This window comes from Notechis scutatus, chromosome 2, assembly GCF_049901735.1.
Source record: "Notechis scutatus isolate UNSWTSFEM ecotype Mainland chromosome 2, rNotScu1.2, whole genome shotgun sequence".
NCBI classification, from domain to species: Eukaryota; Metazoa; Chordata; class Lepidosauria; order Squamata; family Elapidae; genus Notechis; species Notechis scutatus.
In genome coordinates this window covers 56881216-56904551 of record NC_142010.1, presented here as the reverse complement: position 1 = coordinate 56904551, position 23336 = coordinate 56881216, and the positions used below count along the sequence as shown (strand labels likewise).

The 23336-nt window shown below is 36.9% G+C and overlaps 1 protein-coding gene across 2 annotated transcripts in view; it reads right to left on the bottom strand.

The window, feature by feature from the left end:
* The window catches only part of PHF2 (PHD finger protein 2), a 151088-nt gene that overhangs the window by 6240 nt on the left and 121512 nt on the right, over positions 1-23336 (bottom strand). The window contains exons 14-21 of one of the 2 annotated variants that reach the window (XM_087954804.1): positions 22450-22568; positions 17709-17887; positions 17234-17307; positions 14742-14899; positions 8405-8682; positions 4451-4546; positions 2789-2898; positions 944-1271 (exon numbers count right to left, since the gene is read on the bottom strand). In XM_087954804.1, the coding sequence (XP_087810930.1) occupies positions 975-1271; positions 2789-2898; positions 4451-4546; positions 8405-8682; positions 14742-14899; positions 17234-17307; positions 17709-17887; positions 22450-22568 (1311 nt within the window). In that variant the 3' untranslated portion in view covers positions 944-974. The remainder of the gene's footprint in view (positions 1-943; positions 1272-2788; positions 2899-4450; positions 4547-8404; positions 8683-14741; positions 14900-17233; positions 17308-17708; positions 17888-22449; positions 22569-23336) is intronic. The other variant, XM_026677200.2, reaches the window with a different exon arrangement.

The window sequence follows — 23336 nt, the reverse complement described above, 5'->3', positions numbered from 1 at the left end:
CTGATTGAGTACTTAGGAATTTATTTTTAAAAATACAGAAAGCATAGATTGATGAAATTTAAGCAATTTTATACATCTAAATTATATAAATTTGATAGAATGAATACCTAACTAAAGAAAAGGTGAAATCTTTCAAGATTCTCCCTTAGATTGATCAGAAATGCCTCATTGGCTTTAATTTAGTCAGATTAGTAATGCAGTTCAAAACAAATTGCAAAACTAAGGTGGAACATTTAGAAACTTAGCTGAATTTGAAAAGCTTGTAACACAAAATTCAGAACACTGAGCAAATTGTTATGGAAATGTGACTCAGAAATTAAACATGTCAAAGATTGTATAATTAAATAGATTTATAAACTAAGCATGACAATTAATATGTAACAATGAGAAATACTCATGAAAGATAAATATTATTTACTTTGAATATTACAAATATCTATGAAGATTCTCAGTCATCCAGGTTATGGTTGTCTCAAAGCTGCTTTTTCAATATGAATATTACACTTTTTTTATAATAGAGATCTTGGATAAGATAGAAATTTGCTGTTAATTATTTATTCCGATGACTCTTATTAAACTGTTTGCCTCTGTTAATTACTAAATATGGATTCCATATTAACAATGGTTTTAAATTGCTTCGTTGATAGAAAAACGTATTTATATGCAGCATTAATCCAATGTAACTTTGAAAGTTATTCCATTTGATGTTGCTTGTAAATCTTTTCCATTTTTTTTCTTTTTTCTTGATGGTCCTTTCAAGTTAAAGAATATAAATAAAATAAAATAGGATAATGATAAAAGACATATTGAGATATATAAACTGCCCAGAGTTACCCTATGTTAAGATGGGTGGCCAATAAATTTTATTTAAAAAAAGTAAATAATAAATAAACAAGCAAACACACAAATGAATAAATAAATAATAAAAAAAATTGAGCCTCACCAAAAAAAAACTTTGATTGGCTGACCAAATCTTACACCATTCTTGAGACAAATCTATGGAAAGTACCTTTGGCAGCTGCATTATTTTGTGATGATGATGAGGCTCTCCGTTGCGTAAGGAAAACTCCTGGGGCCATGGGCTGAGGGCCTCTGTTCATTTGGGCCACCCCAAGCGTGCTGGCACCAGCTGTGTACTCATGGTCTGCTAAACTACTGCTATGGCATTCCAGCCGAGGTTCAGGAGAGCTGCCTTCCTGAGGGATTTTATTGGCATTGTTGGGAGATAATTTCTTTTTGGTATTCTTTTTCTTCTTGCCCTTTTGCTCCTCCTTTCACATGATGAGAGAAGGGGAAGAGAGAGAAAATAACAATCATTAGCTTTCAAAAGTGATAAATAGGTCATTAAGGAAAGTGTCCTGATGTAGGAAAAGAGTGGACAGAGCTGAGAGTCAGAGTTAAACTAATCATTAGCCTAGAGTCATTACATTCCCAGAAACTATCTAAGTCCAACCCCTCTTGAATTCCATTGAGCCTTATCGGACACCAATTTAATACTGAACTTTAGTTGACTATATTCTTGTGTATAGGCTTAAGCAATAAATCTTCTGAACTGCAAAGTAAAATATGGCCCCGATTCTTCATACCTGACACCTACACAAACAGTGTATGCAAGAAAAGTGATGAGCATTGGAGAAAATGTAGACCAAGAGGCATAACTGATATACAAAGAGCTGATTTTCTAATCTCACACCAAATTATTTGTCAATAATTCAGTTTTCCAGAACTATTCATGGGTGTTGATCATAAAATATTCCTCTGATATTTGCCTGTTGTGTAAGTTTTCCCATGACTTGTGTGTAAGTATTTTAAGGTTGTTGAAAACATATTAACGATTAGAGCTGTTTAATACTTTTTAGAAATCATGTGTTTTCTTTGCGATACACTGATAAAATATTAAGAAATGAAATGCGCTATTTAGCTTTTAGATGTCTGCATATTATCAAATATCTTGCTAGATAGTCACTACACCTTAAAAAAACAAACCAAAATCAGAAAGCTATGGACTTCATTGAGAAGTGATGTGAAATAATAATATCACCCAAAAAAGTGCAGAATGGGTTTCTGAAAGGACACCACCTTTACTGTCCATAAATCCTTAATTCAGATCAATTGATACAACTTCAAAAACTGATTCAGCAGAAAAAAACCAAGATAGTCCAGTTGCCTTTTGGAAAAAATTACCCTTGAGACTAAGATTTGCAGCAATCCAAATCTTAATTTGCTTTACTTTGCTGCCCTATAAATATTCTTTTAATAGGTCCATTAGAACCTATTGTGTTGTGATGGGGTTGGCATGTTTACCTGAACTGGGCTGAAGACAACTCAAAAGGACACTTCTAGAATGGCCACCTGGAGAGTAAGTGTGTGCAGTGAGCTGCCTCATTGGAGAAGCAGTGAGTAGAGTGCAGAGAAAAGGAAGACCAAATGGCAACAGAGGCAGAATGATAAGGGGAGCAGCAGCTCAGGAGCTGCCTTCAGGTATCTGCATTATCCTTTAGAAGGTGAAATCAATATCAATTCCAAAAAGTCCTTCCATTTGAAAGACTAACATGGCATTCCAAGCACAGTTCTCAAAAAGATTTGGAAAGGCAACACTCAGCATTGGCTGGTTTTCCATATAATTCTGAGGATTGTAGAATAGAATAATTCTTTAGACCAAAAGCAGGCCCTCCTTTGATAAATCTTCTCATTGATAATTTGTTCATGGAAAACAATGTTCCATTAAATATTTCCCAAAAGCAACATTTTGGAAAAGCGATGGTAGGGCCCTATTTGAAAAGCTCACCTGCTGAGATAATTTGGCAGCAGCTGCTGCCAGTCCAGTTTCAATAGAAGCAACTCTTGTACCTTCTCGGACTGGTCTGTCCTGCCGTGGTACTGATGGACCAACTCTTGCTGCACAAGGAAAATTAAACAGTAAAGGTAACAGGTAATGGAATGCATATACAATCCATATATATTGCTAATGACAGGACCATAATTATTTCAGGCACTGCAAAGAAACAAATACGAGCCCTGTAATATAAAAAATAAAGCCTGAACTCTGATGCGCAGTGGTTAGAATGCAGTATTGCAGGCTAACTCTGTCCACAATCTGAACTGCAGATTGTGGGGTTCAACCTTGATGGGGTTCAAGGTTGACTCAGCCTTCTATCCTTCTGAGGTGGTAAAATGAGAAGCCAGATTGTCGGGGGAAGTAGGCTGACTCTGTAAACAGCCCAGAGAGCTCTGTAAAGCACTGTGAGGCAATATATATAAGCAGGGGTGGGATCCAACCGGTATAACAACTGGTTTGGGGAGCACGTGCATGCACGTCAAACACGTGCTGCACGCATGTGTGCGCTACCGGCTCCGGCAAGCATGTACCTTCTCCAGCTGACAAACAGCACTTAGCTGTGCCACGCAAAGCATCTGAGGAAGAAAACGCAGCCACTAAAGGACAGCCTAGAGCCCAGGAGGGCGGGAGGGCCTAACAGCAGACCAAAACTCATCCCAGTGAACCGGTTCAGTGTCAGCTGTTCTTCGGAGTACCAGTTCTATAGAACTGAACCGAACCAGTAGGATCCCATCCCTGTGTATAAGTCTAAGTGCTAGTGCTATTCCTATAAATGTATAGGCTAGACTCCCATACACTGTTAAAGCTAGATTAAGTAAACATATTTCTATGATCATATTATTAACTTCTTGTAATTAAAGCAAACTTTACCATAATTCCCACAGTTCTCCCCCCAACCCAAATCCCCCGCCCAACCCAACTTCCCAACCCAACCTAACACATACACCGCTCCCCCCGGGACAGGGAACTAAGTACAATTTTGATCATCAGTGTTTCAAAGCATTTTGGAACATTTGGCACCAAAACTTCTCAGATTATAAAAAAAGAAGAAGAAGAAGAAGAAGAAGAAGAAGAAGAAGAAGAAGAAGAAGAAGAAGAAGAAGAAGAAGAAGAAGAAGAAGAAGAAGAAGAAGAAGAAGAAGAAGAAGAAGAAGAAGAAGAAGAAGAAGAAGAAGAAGAAGAAGAAGAAGAAGAAGAAGAAGAAGAACAACAAGAAGAAGAAGAAGAACAAGAACAAGAAGAAGAAGAAGAGGAGGAAGGAAAAGCAGTGCCACTATATGATTAGTGCACATAATTTGTTTGAGAAGATCTTAATTAGATCCAGAAAACTTTATAAAAATTCTTCAAGATTCTGATCTCCAAAGTCCAATTCTTAAAATAATCATGATGTGCAGTTCTCTCTATCTTTGTCTTTTGTAATATTAAAAGGTAATAAAGAAAACAAACTGGATACTAACAGGCCAGGACAAGCTATTCGGAGCAAGATATTTTCCATATTAAAGTTTATTTAATTGCAATTCAATGTATACCATGTACACATATCACTGAAATCTACTGTATCACGAGTTTTTGTCCTGTATGAGTTTGCATTTAAAACATCAAAAATATTACCTGTGGGGCTGTATGGTGCATCATCGGAACTTTTCCTCTTTTTTGATCGAGATTTAAACACTGGATTATCTTCATCTGATTCAAGGGAGGGATAAACTATGAAAAAGAAATAAAAATAAGAGTCTGGTACAGCATTAAAAAATTAGAGCCACCCTATCATGCTTGTTGAAAATGGACCAATGTCTCAATCCCATAAAACAATTTGGCTGCATAACTGACTTTGGCTTTTTCATGCTATGAACCAGAAGAGCCACAGATTTAGCTACTGACAGAGTGAAGCTTTTTCCTGCCTCTTCTATGTTTTGCAGCTGGCTGGTCTCCTAAGTTGGGAAAACAGTGGAATAAGGCTATTCAGATAATAACCCAGGATGAGACAAAGTTCAGTAGGAAGGAGATAGAGAGCAATGTGATTTATGTTCTGACACTTTTTCAAAAATATTTTTGCTGAATTTTAAAAACATTAAACTGTCTTTTATAAGCTGTTATTCATGGTCACCAATATGTAAGTGGACCACAATACTACATGTTTAAAAAGAAAAACAAACAAAAGGACCATTTTCCATTACAAGGATAAAATAAAACTTTAATCCTATAGCACATTTGCCCTGATACATGTGCATATGGAGAGAGGGGGAGGGGGGAGGGAGAGAGAGAGGGAGGGAGGGAGAGGGAGGGGGAGGGAGAGGGAGGGAAGGAGAGAGGGAGGGTGAGACAGAGAGGGAGAGAGAGGGAGAGAGGGGGAGAGGGAGGAAGGAGAGGGAGAGAGTTAAGGAGGGAGAGGAAGGGAGGGAGGGTGGGAGAGAGAGGAGGGAAGGAGGGAGAGGGAGGGAGGGTGGGAGAGAGAGGAGGGAAGGAGGGAGAGGGAGGGAGAGAGGGAGAGAAAGAGAGAGAGATTCCTCAATTTAGAATTTAGGGCTATGATTGGGACTGGATAATTTGGCTTCCCCATTGATTTTGCTTGTCAGAAACTGGATGAAAAGGTCATAAATGGTGGTCATGTGACCCTGGGATGCTGGAACCATCATAAATGTGAACTGGTTGCCAAGCACCTGATCATGATCAAGTGACCATCTGGACATTGAGACAGTTGTAAGTGCAAGGATTGGTCATAAGTCACTTTCTTTAGGTGCATTGGAACTTCAAATGATCCCTAAACAAATGAAGTTTAAGATTTCCTATGTGTGTATAGGTATGTGTATATGTATGTGTATTTTTTTGGTAGTCTTTGCTTACCGACTGCCTTGTTTAAGATCTATCTGAAGTTACAGTGTAAAAGGGGGAAAAAAACCCTTTGCAACCAGTCCTTGTATTATGATTTGGGCACTTGTCAACCTATGTCCATGTATGACCATGTTGATCACTTGAGTTTTCCAACCAGTTGGTGACAAGCAGGATTAATGGACAAGGTGGACGTTAAATACAAGTCAGAGAAATGTGATGTTTCATTTTACAAATGTAGTAGTTCACTTAATGACCGAATAAAAAGTCTGTCATGGTCATGTGATTTTCCTACTTTGCAACTGAGGCACTTAGCAAAAGAATTTGCTGGTTTCAATTGTGGTTGCTAAGTGAGGCCTACATGCTTGTGCTGCTTTCTCTACAACAATGCTCCCTAATACTTCATTGTTACTTTGTAGGGACATTTCTCTTTTCCATTTAGTATTTCCCAGTTTCTAGTCTAAATTGCATTAAAGTTTGAAGTAAATCCAAGTTAACCAAATAACATATCCAAAATGGAGACCTTATTTTTATTTCTTCTGTTAGGCCAATAATGTTTATGCAGCAGAAGTAATTGCATCAGTTTAACCGCTGAATGAAAATGTGCTGACCAGATGTGGCACTAATGGAATCTTGGAGGACTAACCATCTTACAACAAAGCAAACCTATTAAGTGGTAGCGTAAATACATAATTAACAAGAATGTTGATCTCCCCAGAACAAACTTCTCTTCTTTCAGGATGTCACATTTAGAGCGTGTCTCTACATTACACTTTTGCCGAGTTTTAAAGTTAATTTAACTTGAGTGATATGTCTTCAGGTAATGTAATTTTAACATCTGTTTATGCTTTGTCAAATCTGTATAATGAAGAGTCACGTTTTCATTTAATTTCAGAGAATTTCAATATGTATATATTCAGCACATCAGATATAGTGCTAAAAGCAGAGAGAAATGACATCTTTTTAAAGAGTTGTACCAAGGACAGCTATTTTAATGCAATGTTGTGCATGTCCCTAATATCTATATATTTATTAGAAACTAAATAATTCTGTCTGTCTATTTGCTTCTCTCTCTCTCTCTCTCTCTCTCTCTCTCTCTCCCTTCTCCCCCCTCTCCCCCACCCTTGCCTCCCTTCCATCTCTTTTATATACATTCAAAGTTTGTTACTTTTTTAGTTTATTTTCTGCTGCCTTTGAGTCATCTTGACTCCTGGTGATTGCCTCAATTAGTCTCTGCAGTTTTCTTGACAATATTTTCAGAAGTGACTTGCTATGACCTTCTTCCTAAGACTGAGAGAGAATGACTAGCCCAAAGTCACCCTACTATCCTTCATATCTCAAAGGAGGCTAAAATTCACAGTGTCCCATTTTCTAGACTGGCGTCTTAATCATTACACCAAACTGGTTCTCCTTATACAGGTAAAGATAAAGGTTTCCCCTGTCCATCCATTTCCAATTCTATGGGGTGGTGCTCATCTCTGTTGGTTAACTGAGGCAGCCAGCACTGTCTGAAGATGTTTCCGTGATCATGTAGCCAGCATGACTATAAGCTGAGGCACATATTGTTTGCCTTTCCACCAAATTGCTACCTATTTATCTACTTGTATTTGCATGTTTTTGAACTAATAAGTGGGCAGGAGGTGGCGCAAGTAATGGGAGCTCAGCCTGTTGCGTGATGTTTGGTCTTGAACTTTCCAGCTGACAAGCTCAGGGTCCTTAAGCACTGAGCCATCATGCCCCACCTTTTACTATTTCCATTCCATTAAAATGCAGTTATTCTATCTTTGATGAACACTAATAAGAGCTCTGAATCACTCAATCATTCATTTTAAACTTTCCCCTTTTCTCCCCCAGTACTGGACTGGCATGCTGCAACATGCTTTTAAAATTTATAGAATATGATACAGAATGGACTGGAAACCGAAAGACAAGTATTAATTGATAGGATGATGAAGAGTAACACTGAGGGGTCTATCTACGCATTTCTAGATTTTATGGGATTTTATGACTAAAAAGGGCAGTAACTTTCTTGAGTAAAAACTTGGGAAAATCAACTTTATTTTGCATAGCTAAACTAAAGTGATGGTTCTGAACTTACAGATTCCCAATTCTTGGAATTTGCTTTAATCAACATAAAAGGAAAGTTTGTATGCCAAGGCATCAGAAATTATTCTTACACATAGGAATATAAACCAAAATCATTTCAATTTTTACCCAATGTTGTAACAGTGTACAACAGATGAAGTCCTGGGTCCAACAGCCTTTACTATACTATCCAAGTGAGCAAGCTATACAGAATTAACCTGCTGCTTACATAATTCTGTACAATTTTGCTACCAAATTAAGGCAGAAGATAAGCATTGGAACTGTTAATCTGATATCATGCTGATCTTACTTACTTACAACTTGGAGCTGATATTCAGTTTCCTTCAATCAGCTCATGTATCATGAGCCTCAACACTCATCCAAGCATAAGTTTTTGCTAGCCTTACTTTGAAAATCTCTCAACTGAAAAAATTGTAGCAAACTTTCCCTATGTCACAAAGAGAAAGCATCTAATGTTCACTTTGTATCAGCTGTGCAGGTCAGACCACCAGCAAACATTTGGGCCTCTGCTTCAGGAACTTTGACAAAGAAACAGGGTGCTATTCTTTTCAGCTTCAGAAGAGCTATCCTTGGACATTTCACTGCCTTTCTATGATTACTATCCAGGAGAGAACTTTAGGATTTTCATACCATAATCAGAATCTTTAAAACAGGCATCTAAGTGGTCCTGGTCTTCATCGTAATCTTCAATATCAATGCTGTTTTTTGCAGTCTTTTTCAACAACCGTTTGCCTGCATTTTTGCTATGGCTGCTTCCAGATTTTTTGGAATTGGTGGCAGAGATGGAATTATTCTTGGCTTGATGGGTGCCCCATGAAGGCTGTAGGCAAGAGTCTGAAGACTGGAGATTTGCCATTGATAACATTCCTTGGATAGCTTCCTGTGTGCTGGGCGATGCAGGTGGTTGACTAAAAGAGAAGGAAGAGAGAAAAGAGAAACCTTTCAAATGAAAGCAAGTATAGGAATTATAGAGTTTTCATGGGTACTTACATGTATGGTATTCGGCTTTGTTCAGGTATTTTCCCACGTCATTATAGCATTAAAAGCACAACTATAATGACGTGAGAAAATACCCGAACAAAGCCGAATACCAGATAGATAGATAGATAGATAGATAGATAGATAGATAGATAGATAGATAGATAGATAGATAGATGGATGGATGGATGGATGGATGGATGGATGGATGGATGGATGGATGGATGGATGGATGGATGGATGGATGGATGGATAGATAGATAGATAGATAGATAGATAGATAGATAGATAGATAGTTAGATAGATAGATAGATAGATAGATAGATAGATAGATAGATAGATAGATAGATAGATAGATAGATAGATAGATAGATAGATAGATAGATAGATAGACGAACACAATACAGAAGCCTGATGATGGCAGATGAGATTCTGCCAAAATGTTGCTACAACTTTAAAAGCACAACTATAATGACGTGGGAAAATACCCGAACAAAGCTGAATACCATACATGTAAGTACCCGCGAAAACTTAAGAAAACATACATACATACATACATACATACATACATACATACATACATACATATTGCATCTATGTCATTCATTGTAATATGTGTGGCTTTTTTCCACAAACAGGTCAACCCCACATGGGCTGGATATAGGATCAAATTGGACATTGTGGGGAGAAGCATACAGAAACCAGCAAACCAGCAGAAGGGGATTTCAGAGGCTCATTTGAAGCACAAGAGTCCTTTCACCTCCCATCTGGAGTTGTAATAATTTAAACATTTCCTTCTTCTAGGAGAATATAGAATTGTTCCCTGTTGTTCTGCTGAAAGAAACAGTTTTATCAATTGACTATTTTAATTGGATCCATCCATTATATTTAAACAAAAGACCAAGGGGCAATTGTCATGAAAATTCTAGAATGGATGTTGTGATGTTACACTACATTGCTAAATTAGGAATTGTTGATGGTTCCTTTCAACTGATTCAAATGCTATTGTATTTTTTTTTCTTACAAGGTAAATTGTTAAAAGGGATAAAATAGGTGACAAACAATCCCAGCGAGAAGCACATATTTCTCTCCTTCTAATCTCTCTTGGTTTGGTTGGCTGTAATTGTTGTTTTGCTTATTTTTCAACAACAATGGGCTCCATCAATTTATTCTAACAAAGCACGGGAAAGCATAAAAAAATATCTAAATATTTCCATATTTTTTTAAAGTGAGAAACACTGTAAGGAAATTTGCATGTAATGTTTGAAAGCAAAACTAGGCAAGAAGTGAAAAGTCCAAGAAAAATATCCTCTAGAACTGCCTGGGACATGTTCAGATCTGCAACACAGAATCTATAGATCACTGCAGATGACAGTATAATTCTAGATTTCACTGGGATAGCTTGTTTACAGTTCCACACCGCAATGATGCTCATTCCACAGTGATCTGCATGAGTGAAGGAAACACTTTCTCTGAGTTCATTATAAGAACCATCTACAAAATATGCAACTTGATAAGAAACTTGATAAGCCTGAAATGTTTTAAAGCAAAATTCCTTGGACTGACAAAACCATAACTGATTTGGCTACAATTGCACAAGAGATACATTTGGCGGGAAAAAAGGGTGGATGAAAATGCTTTGGTATTCTGTGACAGCTATTGCTATAGAAAATGCTGGGGGAGTGGAATTCAACTAAATATCAACATATCCTAGAACCTAATGTCCCAGGTGAGTGAAGGAACTGAAGTTGACAACAAGCTGGCTATTTCAGCAAATCAAAAAACTGTATATATCCAAATTGACCATGAAGTATTGACAGGAAAGAAAAATAAATGTTTCAGACTGGCCTACACAGCCTCAGAATATTATTAAAAATTGCGGGGTGGAATTTCAATGCATATAGGAGGTCTATTTCTGAGCTGGAAGACCTTTGCAGGAAGAAAATTCAAAAGGCTCAACTAGCTAAAACAATATTGTGAAGCTACTATTTCCACCAAAGGTGTTGCAAATTACTGACTGAAAGCAAGTTTTGCACCTGCCGTGATAATTGATTATTTTGAATACATAAACAGCATGCAAACACATTTGCAGAAAGATATGTTGGTGAGCTTTGTATCATGCTAATGTATCAGCAGCCATGCAACTGTATTTATAAGTCAATTTTCTTGTGAGGAGTCCTGAAGAAATGAAAACAGAAATGGTAGCTCTTTTTAGTAGTACAGGATATGGGTGAACACTCGCTTCCCCTCATTAAGAAAATGAGTTCAGAAGAGAGACTTGTGAAAAGAGAGCCAATACATCAACCTATTCTAAAATATGTTAGACACTGGAAAAGCACCCCTATGATGTTCAGCAAGTTATGTTTGGATCATTTTTGGATGGAGTTGGTGTTTTAAGAAATTTGTCCCTTTTGTAGTGCTATGCCAAAAATTAGCAAACCTGATTTTATTACTATCATCAACTCCAAGAGCATTTAAGACATTGTTTGTTTTCTCCAAGAGTTCTCTTAAAACCTTGAATCCTGAATCAAATGTAAATGGACCATCAACAGTTGCCTGCCAAAGGGAAAATTAGAGGGGAACTGCCTAGAGGAAGGTAAGTGTTAGCAAATAAATTGTGGGATCTGATCAAAACCAGTGGCTGGGCAGGCAGAGGGAAAACAAGTTCTTCACAAACTCTTAAAGTGACAGAGCATTCAAGCACGAACTCAAATGGAAAAGGTTCCTAAAAGACTGTGTTTTTTTAAACTGAATTGCCTGTCACTTTGCCTTGGGCTTAAAGCAAAAACCTATTCTTGAACAATTTCCTTAATATCAATAAGATCTGTGCAAGAAATGTTTACATTGGATTGCGCCCAATGTGTTTTTCATTAAGGATATTTGCATGTTAGTAATTCTGGATCTGCTCAAAGTAAAATATAAATCAGGAAACAATTATTAAACCCTGGAAAATCATATCCCCTTTTTGTACTTGTAGTGATTATTAGCATATATTTTTCTTTAATGAGAGCAAATACCAAGGCGACTGTTCTTTTTCCATACGTAGTGAATGGCTGGTGCAGAATACTACACATCATTAAGATTGGTTCTCTGGTTGAATATAATAGTAGCATAATCATACATCTCCTTGTTCTTTTTAAAACATATATATGATAAGTCTTGATTGTCAACATTTGAATGAATCCTTTTTTCAACAAAAGGTAAGGAGGAACACTTTTGAGCAATTTGTTCTATTTATAACATGGTTCCCAGGCTTATCCACCTTCTACCCCTTCTCCTTTTAATTCTTATGTTTATCAATGAAAGGTTATGTTGATCCTTTAAAGGTTTTGTATATAATGCTGCTGTACTATGCTGTACTAATTAGTTAGTACTAACTGAATTTAAAAAGGTATCTAGAGAGAAAAAGCAAAATGCAGGTTGTGCAGTAAAAAATACATATCCAATTTTATGGGTTATGTGTCAAAACTATGATTAGTTTTGTCATTCCGCCAGTTTTGTTTTGAATAAACAAACTTTAACTGTTCAGTTCATGCCTCATAAGTATTTTTTTAATATTCTATGTGTAATTACAAAAAACATTTCTCTATGAAGATAATATAATTATAATATAAATTCCAGTGCATTACGAATAATAATTATTTCTCTAAAAGTGAAGTATAAAAGATAATTCCAGTTCTTTTATCCAGACACAGTCTGTTTGTTTTTCCATTTCTGCTCTTTTAAGAATCCACTTAATTCAAAATAATTCAGAAAGGCAACATGGTTGTGATAAAAAGTATTAGAAACCTTACTGAGGGAAAAATTGGTGAACCATTATTCTCTACCTTCATATATTATTTCTACAGCACAGGTCCAAAAATTGTGCCTGTTTGGAGATTCTCCAAATACAATTCCAATTTGCGAAGAAAACTTGCTTTCTACAGAGAGATCTAGCATCTCCCTAGCTATGAATCTGGTATCAATACCTGCATCTGTCAGCTTTGGAAGCCATATTGAGACCAGATGCTCCCATGCTGCCACAGTTTGAGCCTGGGAAAATGGGAGGGGGGATTTCTTGGAGTGTATGTAGTTAGACATAATAACATTCTTTTTCTAATTCAGGGTCATGTTATTTTGCGCATAAGTGAGGGGAAGTCTCAAGTTGGGGTGGATGGTGATTGGGGCATGTGATGTGATGATGGGTTCAGGGGATGGATTTGTAGTTTTTATTTATTGCAAGGAAGCCCGGAACTTTCAAATTCAGGATTCCCTAGTTGTGCCAGTTTACTATCCAAAATAAAAAGAACTTTTGAGAAGATGTCTGTCTCAGAGTTACTGGGTGGAGTGGAGGTTTTCTGGAATGCTGACAGCATCTTTGTCACATGATACCTGTGATTTCAGAATGGTAACACTGATATAGATACCTATTTAGATGAATAAATTGCATCTGTTGCAATAATGAATACTGGACAGTCAGATCAATGGCTGTATTAGTGTTCTAAATTGTTCTGGAACATACATTGTGAGATACTGCAATGCAGCAAAGCTCAGACACCATACGCTTGTGCAATACAAAGGATTGTTCCAACAATGGAAGGTGCATTTTGTCCATAAACTTCTCATGCGTAGATTTAATAACATCTGTCCAGATTTGCCTGACCAACTCCAAATTGATTTAGAAGTGCTTCTTGATGAAGAACAGAATGATTTACACTTTGAGTTTTTCTGGAGTTTCATTTATTCCTAATTCTTTGTTTGAAGCAAACTTATAATGTTCTACTTTGAAATTAATTGTGAGAAAAATACAGTATGCAGGCTAGCAAAGTGTTCATTTTGTTAAAAAAAATAGATTAGTCAAATTAATTGGTCCCAACAAATCAGAGATTATCAATTCAATGGATTACTAATGATTGCACATACTATATATCTATCCTAGAGTAACACCCTAGGATAGATAACTTAGATTGGAAAGTGGGGGGAGCTAAGATTTGCATTTGCCTTTGGGTGGGATATTGAGGGTGAATCTCAAAAGATAGACAGAATCAGATGAGCCTCCAAAATTTGATTATATTAATACAACATAAATTGTATCAAATAAATACATATAATTATTCTTGCATATTTTATCATTTTCCCCTACAATTACATTAAATCACTGTAACATCGTGGTGACCTTTGACTGGATTCTGAGGACCATAGCTTTTAGGAGTCGTATATGATGCATTGTAAAAAAGAATCTACCAACATTGGTTAAAACTTTTTCTTTTAACCACTAAACTACATTATGTGAAATTTAATTAATAAGGAACTGGTTTTAATTCTTCACTGAAGAATTCAGGTTACTCTGCACAACCTTAAATAGATTAGTGAAATGGAAAGCTTTTGCCTTAATATGTTTACTAATCTTTAAGATGCCACCATATTCTCCATTATTTTTTGATGTAAAGAGTATACACAGACAGAGAAATGCAGTTTAAATGTGAAGAAATAGGTTGTGCATCTTTATTGTAACAAGAAAAGGAGATTTAGATTGCCTGTGGGAATCTTTTCCCTGTGCACCTTTTAGCAATTCCGTTTTGTTTTTTTTAAAAAAAACAGATTTCTCAATTTTTTTCTCCTGAGCTTTCCAAGCCAACTTTATCTAGTGCATCCTTTCAATGAACCAATAATTAGGAGAATGAGCAAATGAATAATATATATTTCGCTACATAAATTGATTCTTATATTCTGTTAATTAGGTTATTTAAAATGTAAAAGGATTTTTGTTAGTATGATGGTAGAACAGCATCTCCCCAAAGATTCAATCCCAACTCGGCTAGACTTTCACAATACACTGAAGACCTGACTGTTTACCTAGGCATTTGAGTCTGTTGTGATTGATATGTTCTTAGTTTATTCTGAAGTGGACTCACCCACATGTGGTAAGTTCTCTGGCTTTTAACCTTTATATATACATATTATAAATACATATTATGTAAAGAAAGAGGTTAACCATACTTATCCATACCTGTTGCTGTTGTACTCCAAACCCCCAACTTCTTTGCTTGCCTGCAAAAGATCTAGAATACCAGCTGAACTTGCAGCCTCTTTCTTCGCTTTAGAAGTGCGCCCTGCCTTGACCTCTGTGTCAATGTGAAGAGAATCTTCATCAGAGGAGTCATCACTCTGCAAAAGTCAAAGGAAGAGTATAACTCACAGTCACTGATGCCCTGATCACCTCCAGAGAGGATTACTATAACATGCTTTAGATAGGGCTGATCTTGAAGAGCAGCCAAAGCTTCAGATGCTAAAGAGTGTGGCTGCATGATGTAGGGCAGATGTCAAACTCAAGGCAGGGTGCTTAAATGCGCCCTGTGGGGCTGGCCTGGAAATAGCAAAGGACTGGCCCGTGGTGCCTCTGGCAGCCAAAATGGGGGGGGGCACACCTTATTTTGGCTAGCAGGGTGTTGCAGGAGGCCGCCAGGCTGAAAAGAGGGCACAAGGAGGCTGCGTGAGGCCCCCACGCATCCCGTTTTGGCCAGCAAGGTGCTGCAGGAGGTGTCTATCCCATCTCCCCCACCAGCAGGGCCGTGGAGAGAACTACAGTGCTGATCCGGCCCTCAAAGAAATCCAGTTTGACACCCCTGGTGTAGGGCATATCAAAATTTTCAATTTCCAAACATTTGGGGTACTCAAAAGTTGCGACATGCCTTGGGGATTGTAAATATATTTTGGTTACTTTAATATAATTTAGATGTGCTTGGTAAGTAACTACATAAATATCATAATTGTTTAACATTTTGTTTGTTTCACTTGAGCATGTGGTGCATGTCACACTTCTGTCCTTGAGCTATGTGGGCTGCCAGTCTGCTTCTGGATGCAATTCAACCTGCTGGTTTTGACCTTTAAAACCGTACATAGCATGGGACTTCATTATTTGAAGGACCACTTCTTCCCAATTATATCTACTGTCACATTAGATTCAGCAGCTGTGGCAACTGTGGCAAAGGCATGTCTTCTGGATTCATCAGATGGAACTCCTTACTAGATGGGTATACTGTAAGTGGCATCTAGTAAAGAGTTCCATCGGATGAGATGCAGAAGACATATCTTCTCCAGTCGCCTTTGCTATCTGAAGCTTCATCCTACCCACCTCAGCCCCACTGTTTTTAGCCTTCCAGAAAGGCTACACATTTTTCCAGTGACTTCTGAGAATACACTGGGGGGGCCTTGGAAATGGTTGCGTTATAAGAGTTGATTAGTGTTCTCCTGGAGCTTTGGTTTTCCTTCTTTCTATTTTTATTTGTACTTTAGTATTTTAATAATTGCTATATTGTTTTGGTTATTGCTATGGTTGTGCATTACCCAAAATCATGTTTTGTGAGATGGGCAACTGTATAAACCTGCTAAATAAATAAATAAATAAATAAATAAATAAATAAATAAATAAATAAATAAATAAATAAATAAATAAATAAATAAATAAATAAATAAATAAATAAATAAATAAATAAATAAATAAATAAATAAATGCTATACTATACTATACTATACTATACTATACTATACTATACTATACTATACTATACTATACTATACTATACTATACTATACTACTATACTAATTGGATTCAGCTGTTATTTGACAGATATTAGTAAAATGATTTTGCATAATAAACACTACTTTTAATAATCTAGAAAGACAGATTCTAAACCAGGGGTCTTCAAACTTGACAGCTTTAAGACTTGTGGACTTCAACTCCCAGAATTCCTCCTCTAGTCATGTTAGCTCAGGAATTCTGGGAGCTGAAGTCCACAAATCTTAAAGTTGCCAAGTTTGGAGATCTCTGTTCTAAATGATTCTATTGGATTCTGCTGATGTATTAAGAAGACAATTCTTGTTTGCTTCTATATCCTCAAATCCAGTTCCTGAAGATTCTCCAACTCACAGAATTATTAATTAATTATTATTAAGGAGCAAAGAGTTTGTTGCACCAGAGAGGATAAAAAGAAATCTCCTATGTTAGTTGAAGGCCACTAGAGGGGCACTAGATGCCAGATGTTTCAATAAACCAGTCGAATAACCGATCCAACTAGCATAATATAATTAACAATTGACTTGCAATAGATACCCAGAGTTTCAACAGAAAACTTCCTCTGCCCTATTTTGAGTTTGTTTGTTTTTCTGTGTGATGATAAATACAATATTGTGTCAAGGTGTATTTATTCATCACTGGAAAAGACACTTAGTGGAATGGATTCTTCCTAGAGCTCTAAATTCCAGAGCACTGAACAACCAATTGAAGAAGATTGCAAGGAATTAAAGAGAAATTGACAGAATTCTCTGTAGCATATAGACAGATGTTAAGTTCATCTGGGAAAGAATTGTGCATTACTGTAGGGAGGAAATACTTTTCTTGTCAGTGTATAAAAGTAATAAATATGCAATGTATGTCTATGATTTTGGTAAATGGCACAAATCCTATTAGGCATGAGAGTAATTACATACTGACAGAATACCTTGTATAATACTGATTCCACTTTTGGCTTCTTCATTGGAGTGTGCGGTGTGGTTTCTTTTTTATCTGATAAAACTAGGAAGAAATTGAAATAGAGTTTTTAGCTTTCCTAAATAAAAAAAACAACATGTAGGCAATCCATCTCATTTTTAAAATGTATTTCCAATTACTCTGGTAATATTTCATTTCTGCACATGCACTCTTAGCTAAAAGGTCTTCCTGCACATGTACTGAATCATCCCAAAATATAACAAATCTGCAAATAGGTTAAACAAAGCTGGAAAAAAAGAACACTGTCCAAACAATTAGACTCACACCTGCAAGAGTCTGTGACTCGACATTTGCAACTCTAAGGGCCACACAGAAACTTTGCTAGTTACTACTTTGAACGGAAAGTTATCCTTAGCTCAGTTTGTTTTGTTTTTGCTTTGCTGTGATGAATAGCATAATTTACACAAGAGTAGAAACAGTCTTACATGATAAATCTCTTTTTGTAGTGTTTTTCTTCCTTCTAATTGGAAATTCATCTATCTTCAATTCTCCATCATCTGAGACATATTCATATTCATCCTTCACAGGTTTTGCTTTATCTTCTTTGAAATTTTGCTGTGACCCAAATATACCAGGATTCAACTGAGTTTTCATTCCTTTTGATCTAAGGAAATTAAATCAGGAAGGGCAATACTGAAACAAGTTTTAAAGAAGAAATGTCATCACATTACAGTCATTTTGACCTACAATAAATAACAAATATTTAGAATTCACAAGTGGGTATATGTAGAGAAACAGTGCACTACATAAATACATTTTCCAATATCACCGGAAAGTAGACAGCAAGATATACAGTATGGTATAAGAGACCAAAATCCCTTTGGTGGATTTTTTAATCAACTAGGTATCTAAATCCACCATCATTACAATCACAATCACCAGCAGCAGCAGCAGATCGACCCAGTGCAAAATAATTCATCACTGAAGATTATAGGCTTTAATCTACCACCCTGGTTCAGTGCTGACTGATAGAGAGTTTTTCATTTCACAATCTAAGAAGGAGAGACCCCGACCAGCCCAAAGATACACGGTCAGTTTCTGTGCACAAGGGACAAGTAGAATGTTGATCTCATGGCTCCTAGTCCGGCACATTAACCACTATGCCACACTTTAAATACATATTACATAGGTACAGTTCAGAAACATATAACCTTTACTAAAAAAAGTGAGATATCACACTCCAACTATGGGGGGGGGGGAGCAGTAGAAAGAGGGTAAAATTTATTCTCATGATAAAAACGATACAATTTTAAGTTCATTATTAAAAATGAGGCATTACTTATTCTGCTTATTTCATTTTCATTCTTCAACTTGTTTGCTAAACTACAAGTTGTATCTGTTCATGTACATGATTGCAATGTGAAATAAATTCCTGGATTCCTTTGTATACGTGCTGTGCCTGGATCAATGTGGCAAATAACAGTCCATTGCCTTCTGCAGTGGATTTGTTTGGGATAGTGATAACCAGAACAGTAACATGCTATAGAAGTATATGTTCCACAAACTATGACAGTGAATTTGCAAAAGTAGATTAAGTCATTGAAGCTCTCTGGCACTGAGTCATCAGCAAATATGCTTAGGAAACAATCATTTGAAATATTATTCTGCACAACTCCCCTTAGAATGGATGAGAATTGTCTAAAGGCACTTCAAGTGGGCACACATAATGGAAGTTCCCAAGCCAATTTGGTGACTGTAAGTTCTAGTCCTGCCCTAAACATGGAAGGCCACAAATGATCTTGAGCTAATCACTCTCTGTCAGCCCAACCCACTTCACAGGCTGGATGTTGTTGGGAAAATAACAGGAGGAAGGAGTATTAGGTACATTATAAACAGTGGTGGGTTTTCAAATTTTTCCTACCGGTTGTGGAGAGCACCCTTTCTGCTGAGCTAATCAGCTGAGCTAAAAAAACAAGGGAATATAGGAGAGGTAACAGCGGGGGTGGGTGGCCTGGGCCAGCCAGAGGTGGTATTTGCCGGTTCTACGAACTACTCAAAATTTCCACAACCGGTATGCCAGAACCGTTCCAAACCGGCTGAATACCACCTCTGATTATAAAGTAACAAAGGTAGCATAAAGGACTAATAAATAAATACTGAGAGAAATCAAGTGTGGTACCTATTTTCTCCTTGTTTATAGTTTGGCCAATATTATCAGTCTATAACAAAATTATATGTCTTGTTTAAATAGAAGTATCAAAAATATATTACTAAAGAATCAAACAAATAATTATGAATAAAAATTCTATCCCTTTTATGTGGCAGATGGTATTTATCATTCTGCTAAGAGAATCAACTTAAATATAGTTATCAATGCTTGACCAACATTGGTAGACTAATATTAAGTGGTTTATTTTAAAACTCATCTGATATACAAAGTGTTCATTTGCAAGGAACTGATCAACCTCTATTGATCTTGAAAGTTAGAAAAAAAACTACTGTGTTAAATTCAAATGCAGCACCATCTGGTTCATAATATAATCATATATAAAAACTCTGAAATAAATAGTTCATATGCATTCTACAGACATACCCATTTATGCAGAAAAAAATAATATGAAAAATGAAAGATGCTATCAACCAAATGTTCTATTATTAATATCTACAAGTACTATTGAATTCAGTCTTTGCCAACTGAGCAGTATCATTAGTATCACTAAAAAGAGATTTTCTTACTTCTGAAGAAAAATCTGAACAAAGGTAGCAAAAATGAGTTCATTTATCTTAGTTGTCAAGACACAGCATGAAATAATTACTTTCAGGTTAGACTGAATGAAATGAAATGTTATTAATGATGGTGATAACATTGATTAAAGCAGCTGCAGATGTTTAAAAATTGAGAGGGAGGGTGATGACATGGGATTGTACCAATATGAAAGTACATGTTTATGGTTACATTCGTTATGACTTCTATATTCCTTTCTATCCTTTCCCCAAATTATAAATCAAAAGGATGAAAGCACACTGAAGTCAGAAAAAAAGGAAAAGGGATTTATAATGGTTGACCACTCCAATAGAGTCAAATGATTAGGCAAGAAGGACAGATGGAAGGTCTTCTTAATAGCAAATCAGCATATATAGCATCATGCAATGGCATGTGTAGATTTCCAGTTAAATTCTTGAAGATGTTCTTGATCCAACATTACTTCTCACCAGGCATTGCTAGGAACATTCCTTCCCCATGTCCTAATGAAGGTTCTTCATTATGTAACAAGGACCCTCTGCTGCAAATGGAAAATCTTTATCCTAACTTTGAATCAGTCATTCCCGACTCAGGATCATGCCAATTTTCTCTTTTCCCCGCCCTCTCTGGGCCTCCTTATTCTTGCCGGTGTGAGAAAAAACATTGGAAACCACCAGGATCTGAAAACTGCACCATCAAGTCTGATGCTGTAAGCTACCAAGACTATGTCAAAGGTTTATCTTTCAGAGATGGACCTGTCGTCTATCAACTCTTCAGTTTTCCTCCTATGCTTACAATTTTATCCCAAAATGAAATTCTTATTGACAGTTTTTTTAAGAGTCAGATTTTAATTAGACTATAGCTCCAGCACTTCTATATCTTCACAGAGATGTATCATTTCTGGATACATCACTCTTCTAATTAAAATCCAAAAGGCATATAGTTGTTCCTTTGCTTATTTAGTCCTTAATTACACATGCTTTTATGCTGCTTTGGTCATTAGGATTCTTAGTAGCTCATAGTCAACAATAAAGTACAATATAAATAATGCATATTCATGACATAATGGAAATAAATCATATCATTAAATATACCTTGCATTATTAGAACAACAATTCAGCCTATGATCATCATGAAACATAGCACCAAATATCGTCAGAACAGGGTTACATTGCAGGCGCTTCCCATAAAACCTCAGACTTCCTAATGCTTTTTGAAAGAGTCAGTTCTTCTTTCTCTGATTGAGAGAAATTAAGCCCTTATCTATTGTTGTTTTTTTCCCCCGTGCTATAGGACTATGGGCAAACAAAGCTTCCTTGCCTTCTCACTTCCTTCTTCCCTTCCTCCTTTTTTCCATTAATGACCTGACCACTGAAACAACTTGGGCTACTTCTGAAGTCATTTAGATGGCATGAACTCATTTCTGTAGTTCTAGCTCTAGACTCCAATGTTCTGAGAACAAATAGCCCTATGGAATAAAAGTTTGGTCTAGTTCAGAGGTGGTCTAGTTCAGAGGTGTCAAACTCAAGGCCTGTGGTGGGTTGGATTCAGCCCATGGAGTGCTTAGATCTGGCCCATGAGGTTGCCCTGGAAACAGTGAAGAAATGGCCTGTGATGCCTGTCAGCGAAAACGGAGCTTGGGAAGGCTGCACATGGTCCTCCCAGGCTCTGTTTTTGGCTGTGACAGCCTCTGGCAGCCCTCTGCCAGTGAAAATAGAGCTCAGGAAGGCCTCACGCAGAAACGAAGCTTACGAGGGCTGCATGTGGCCTTCCTGAGCTCAGTTTTTGCTTTCAGAAGGTTGCAGGAGGCCATCACAGCTGAAAGCAGAGCTAGGGAGCCTGTTTTTGTTGGCAGAGTGCTTGGGCCATCACAGGTGCCTCCAACATGAGTGACTTCAAGAAGGCCATGCCCACCCAAGCCATGCCCACCCTGGCCCCCCATGTTCAAACACAACCCTCAATAAAATCAGGTTTGATACCCCTGGTCTAGTTGTTAAGGTATTAGCCTAGAAACCAGGAGACTGTGAGTTCTACTCCTGTCAGCTGGGTGACTGTGGTCCAATCACTCTCTCAGCCCAACCACTAAGGATTGTTATTGTGGGGAAAATGGGAGAGGAAAAGAATATTAGGTATGTTTGCCGCCTTGACTTACTAATATGGTAAAACAGGCAGGATAAAAATATAACAAATTAATAAAATAACATGTTAACAGTGGTACAAATCTACTCTTAAGTCTGGGTCATCATGTTTCCATATAAGAGTTCTTCATTGAGTTAAAGGCAGAAAAAAGCAATACTTTATATCCACCCTCCTTTTTCTTCCCTTTCATTCTACTACATCAAACACAAATATGTTTAGACATGTGTACTTGTATCTATGTTTAACTGGGAATAATATAGGATATATATATAGTAAGTTATGAAATGTGGAAGGCCTTCAAAAATCAGAGCAAGTATTGGTTTTATTAGTCAGTGTTCACCTACCCCAGTATTTTCTTGTTGGAGAAAGAAAAAATAAATTTATTGTCTTTATTTCCTGATAGTGGTGTCTTCTCCAGTTTGTGCTCCTCTTCCATTTTCAGTAATGAATCAGGTTTACTGTTCTGAAAATTAGAGGGCAACCGTTATTATATCAGCTGCGAGACTATTTGTTGCTGCATAGAATCAATGGAATATAAATAGAGCAGTGTACATCCCAGCTTTCCTCCCATAAGAACTGTTCTGAGTCATATAATCTGTTACAAAGTGAAAATACATATGTTGACTTAATTGGTAGTAGGGCTGCTGAGGAAAACCCTAAATAGTTCAGTAACACAGCAACAAGGGTACTGAAATGGTTCTCATGGTTGGCTGCTTAAAACAATAATGTGCCTTGGAGCCTTAAAACTGCCATGGAGTTTTAACTGCAGACTAAAACATTGAGTTCAATTTTATGTGACAAAACTAAGAGGAAAGCAGAAGGAAATTGGGGGTGATAGAAAACAATTACCATTTTGTTGCTTATGTATGTAAGGGCACAGGATATTGGTTAAAAACATGTGCTGTATCTTAAATTTCCAGCAACCAAATCCAATGGGCCATGACATCTCACAGATATGTGCAATTGCATCATTATGGAATAGCCCACATCTTACTTTGTATGGACATGAAAATGTGAATCAGGCTTCAGTGAGATTTATGATGAGACAGGACAGCGGCAGGATGGAATTGCACGCTAGCTCTGTGCCTCTGAATGCTGTGTTGATGAAAACTACTTCCTAAATTGTGAAATGAATGTGCATCTATAAGATCAATTAAAAATACATTGGTATGATACAAATAGAACTGTACATTTGTCAAATGATTATACTAATTGCACAATAAGCTGAATT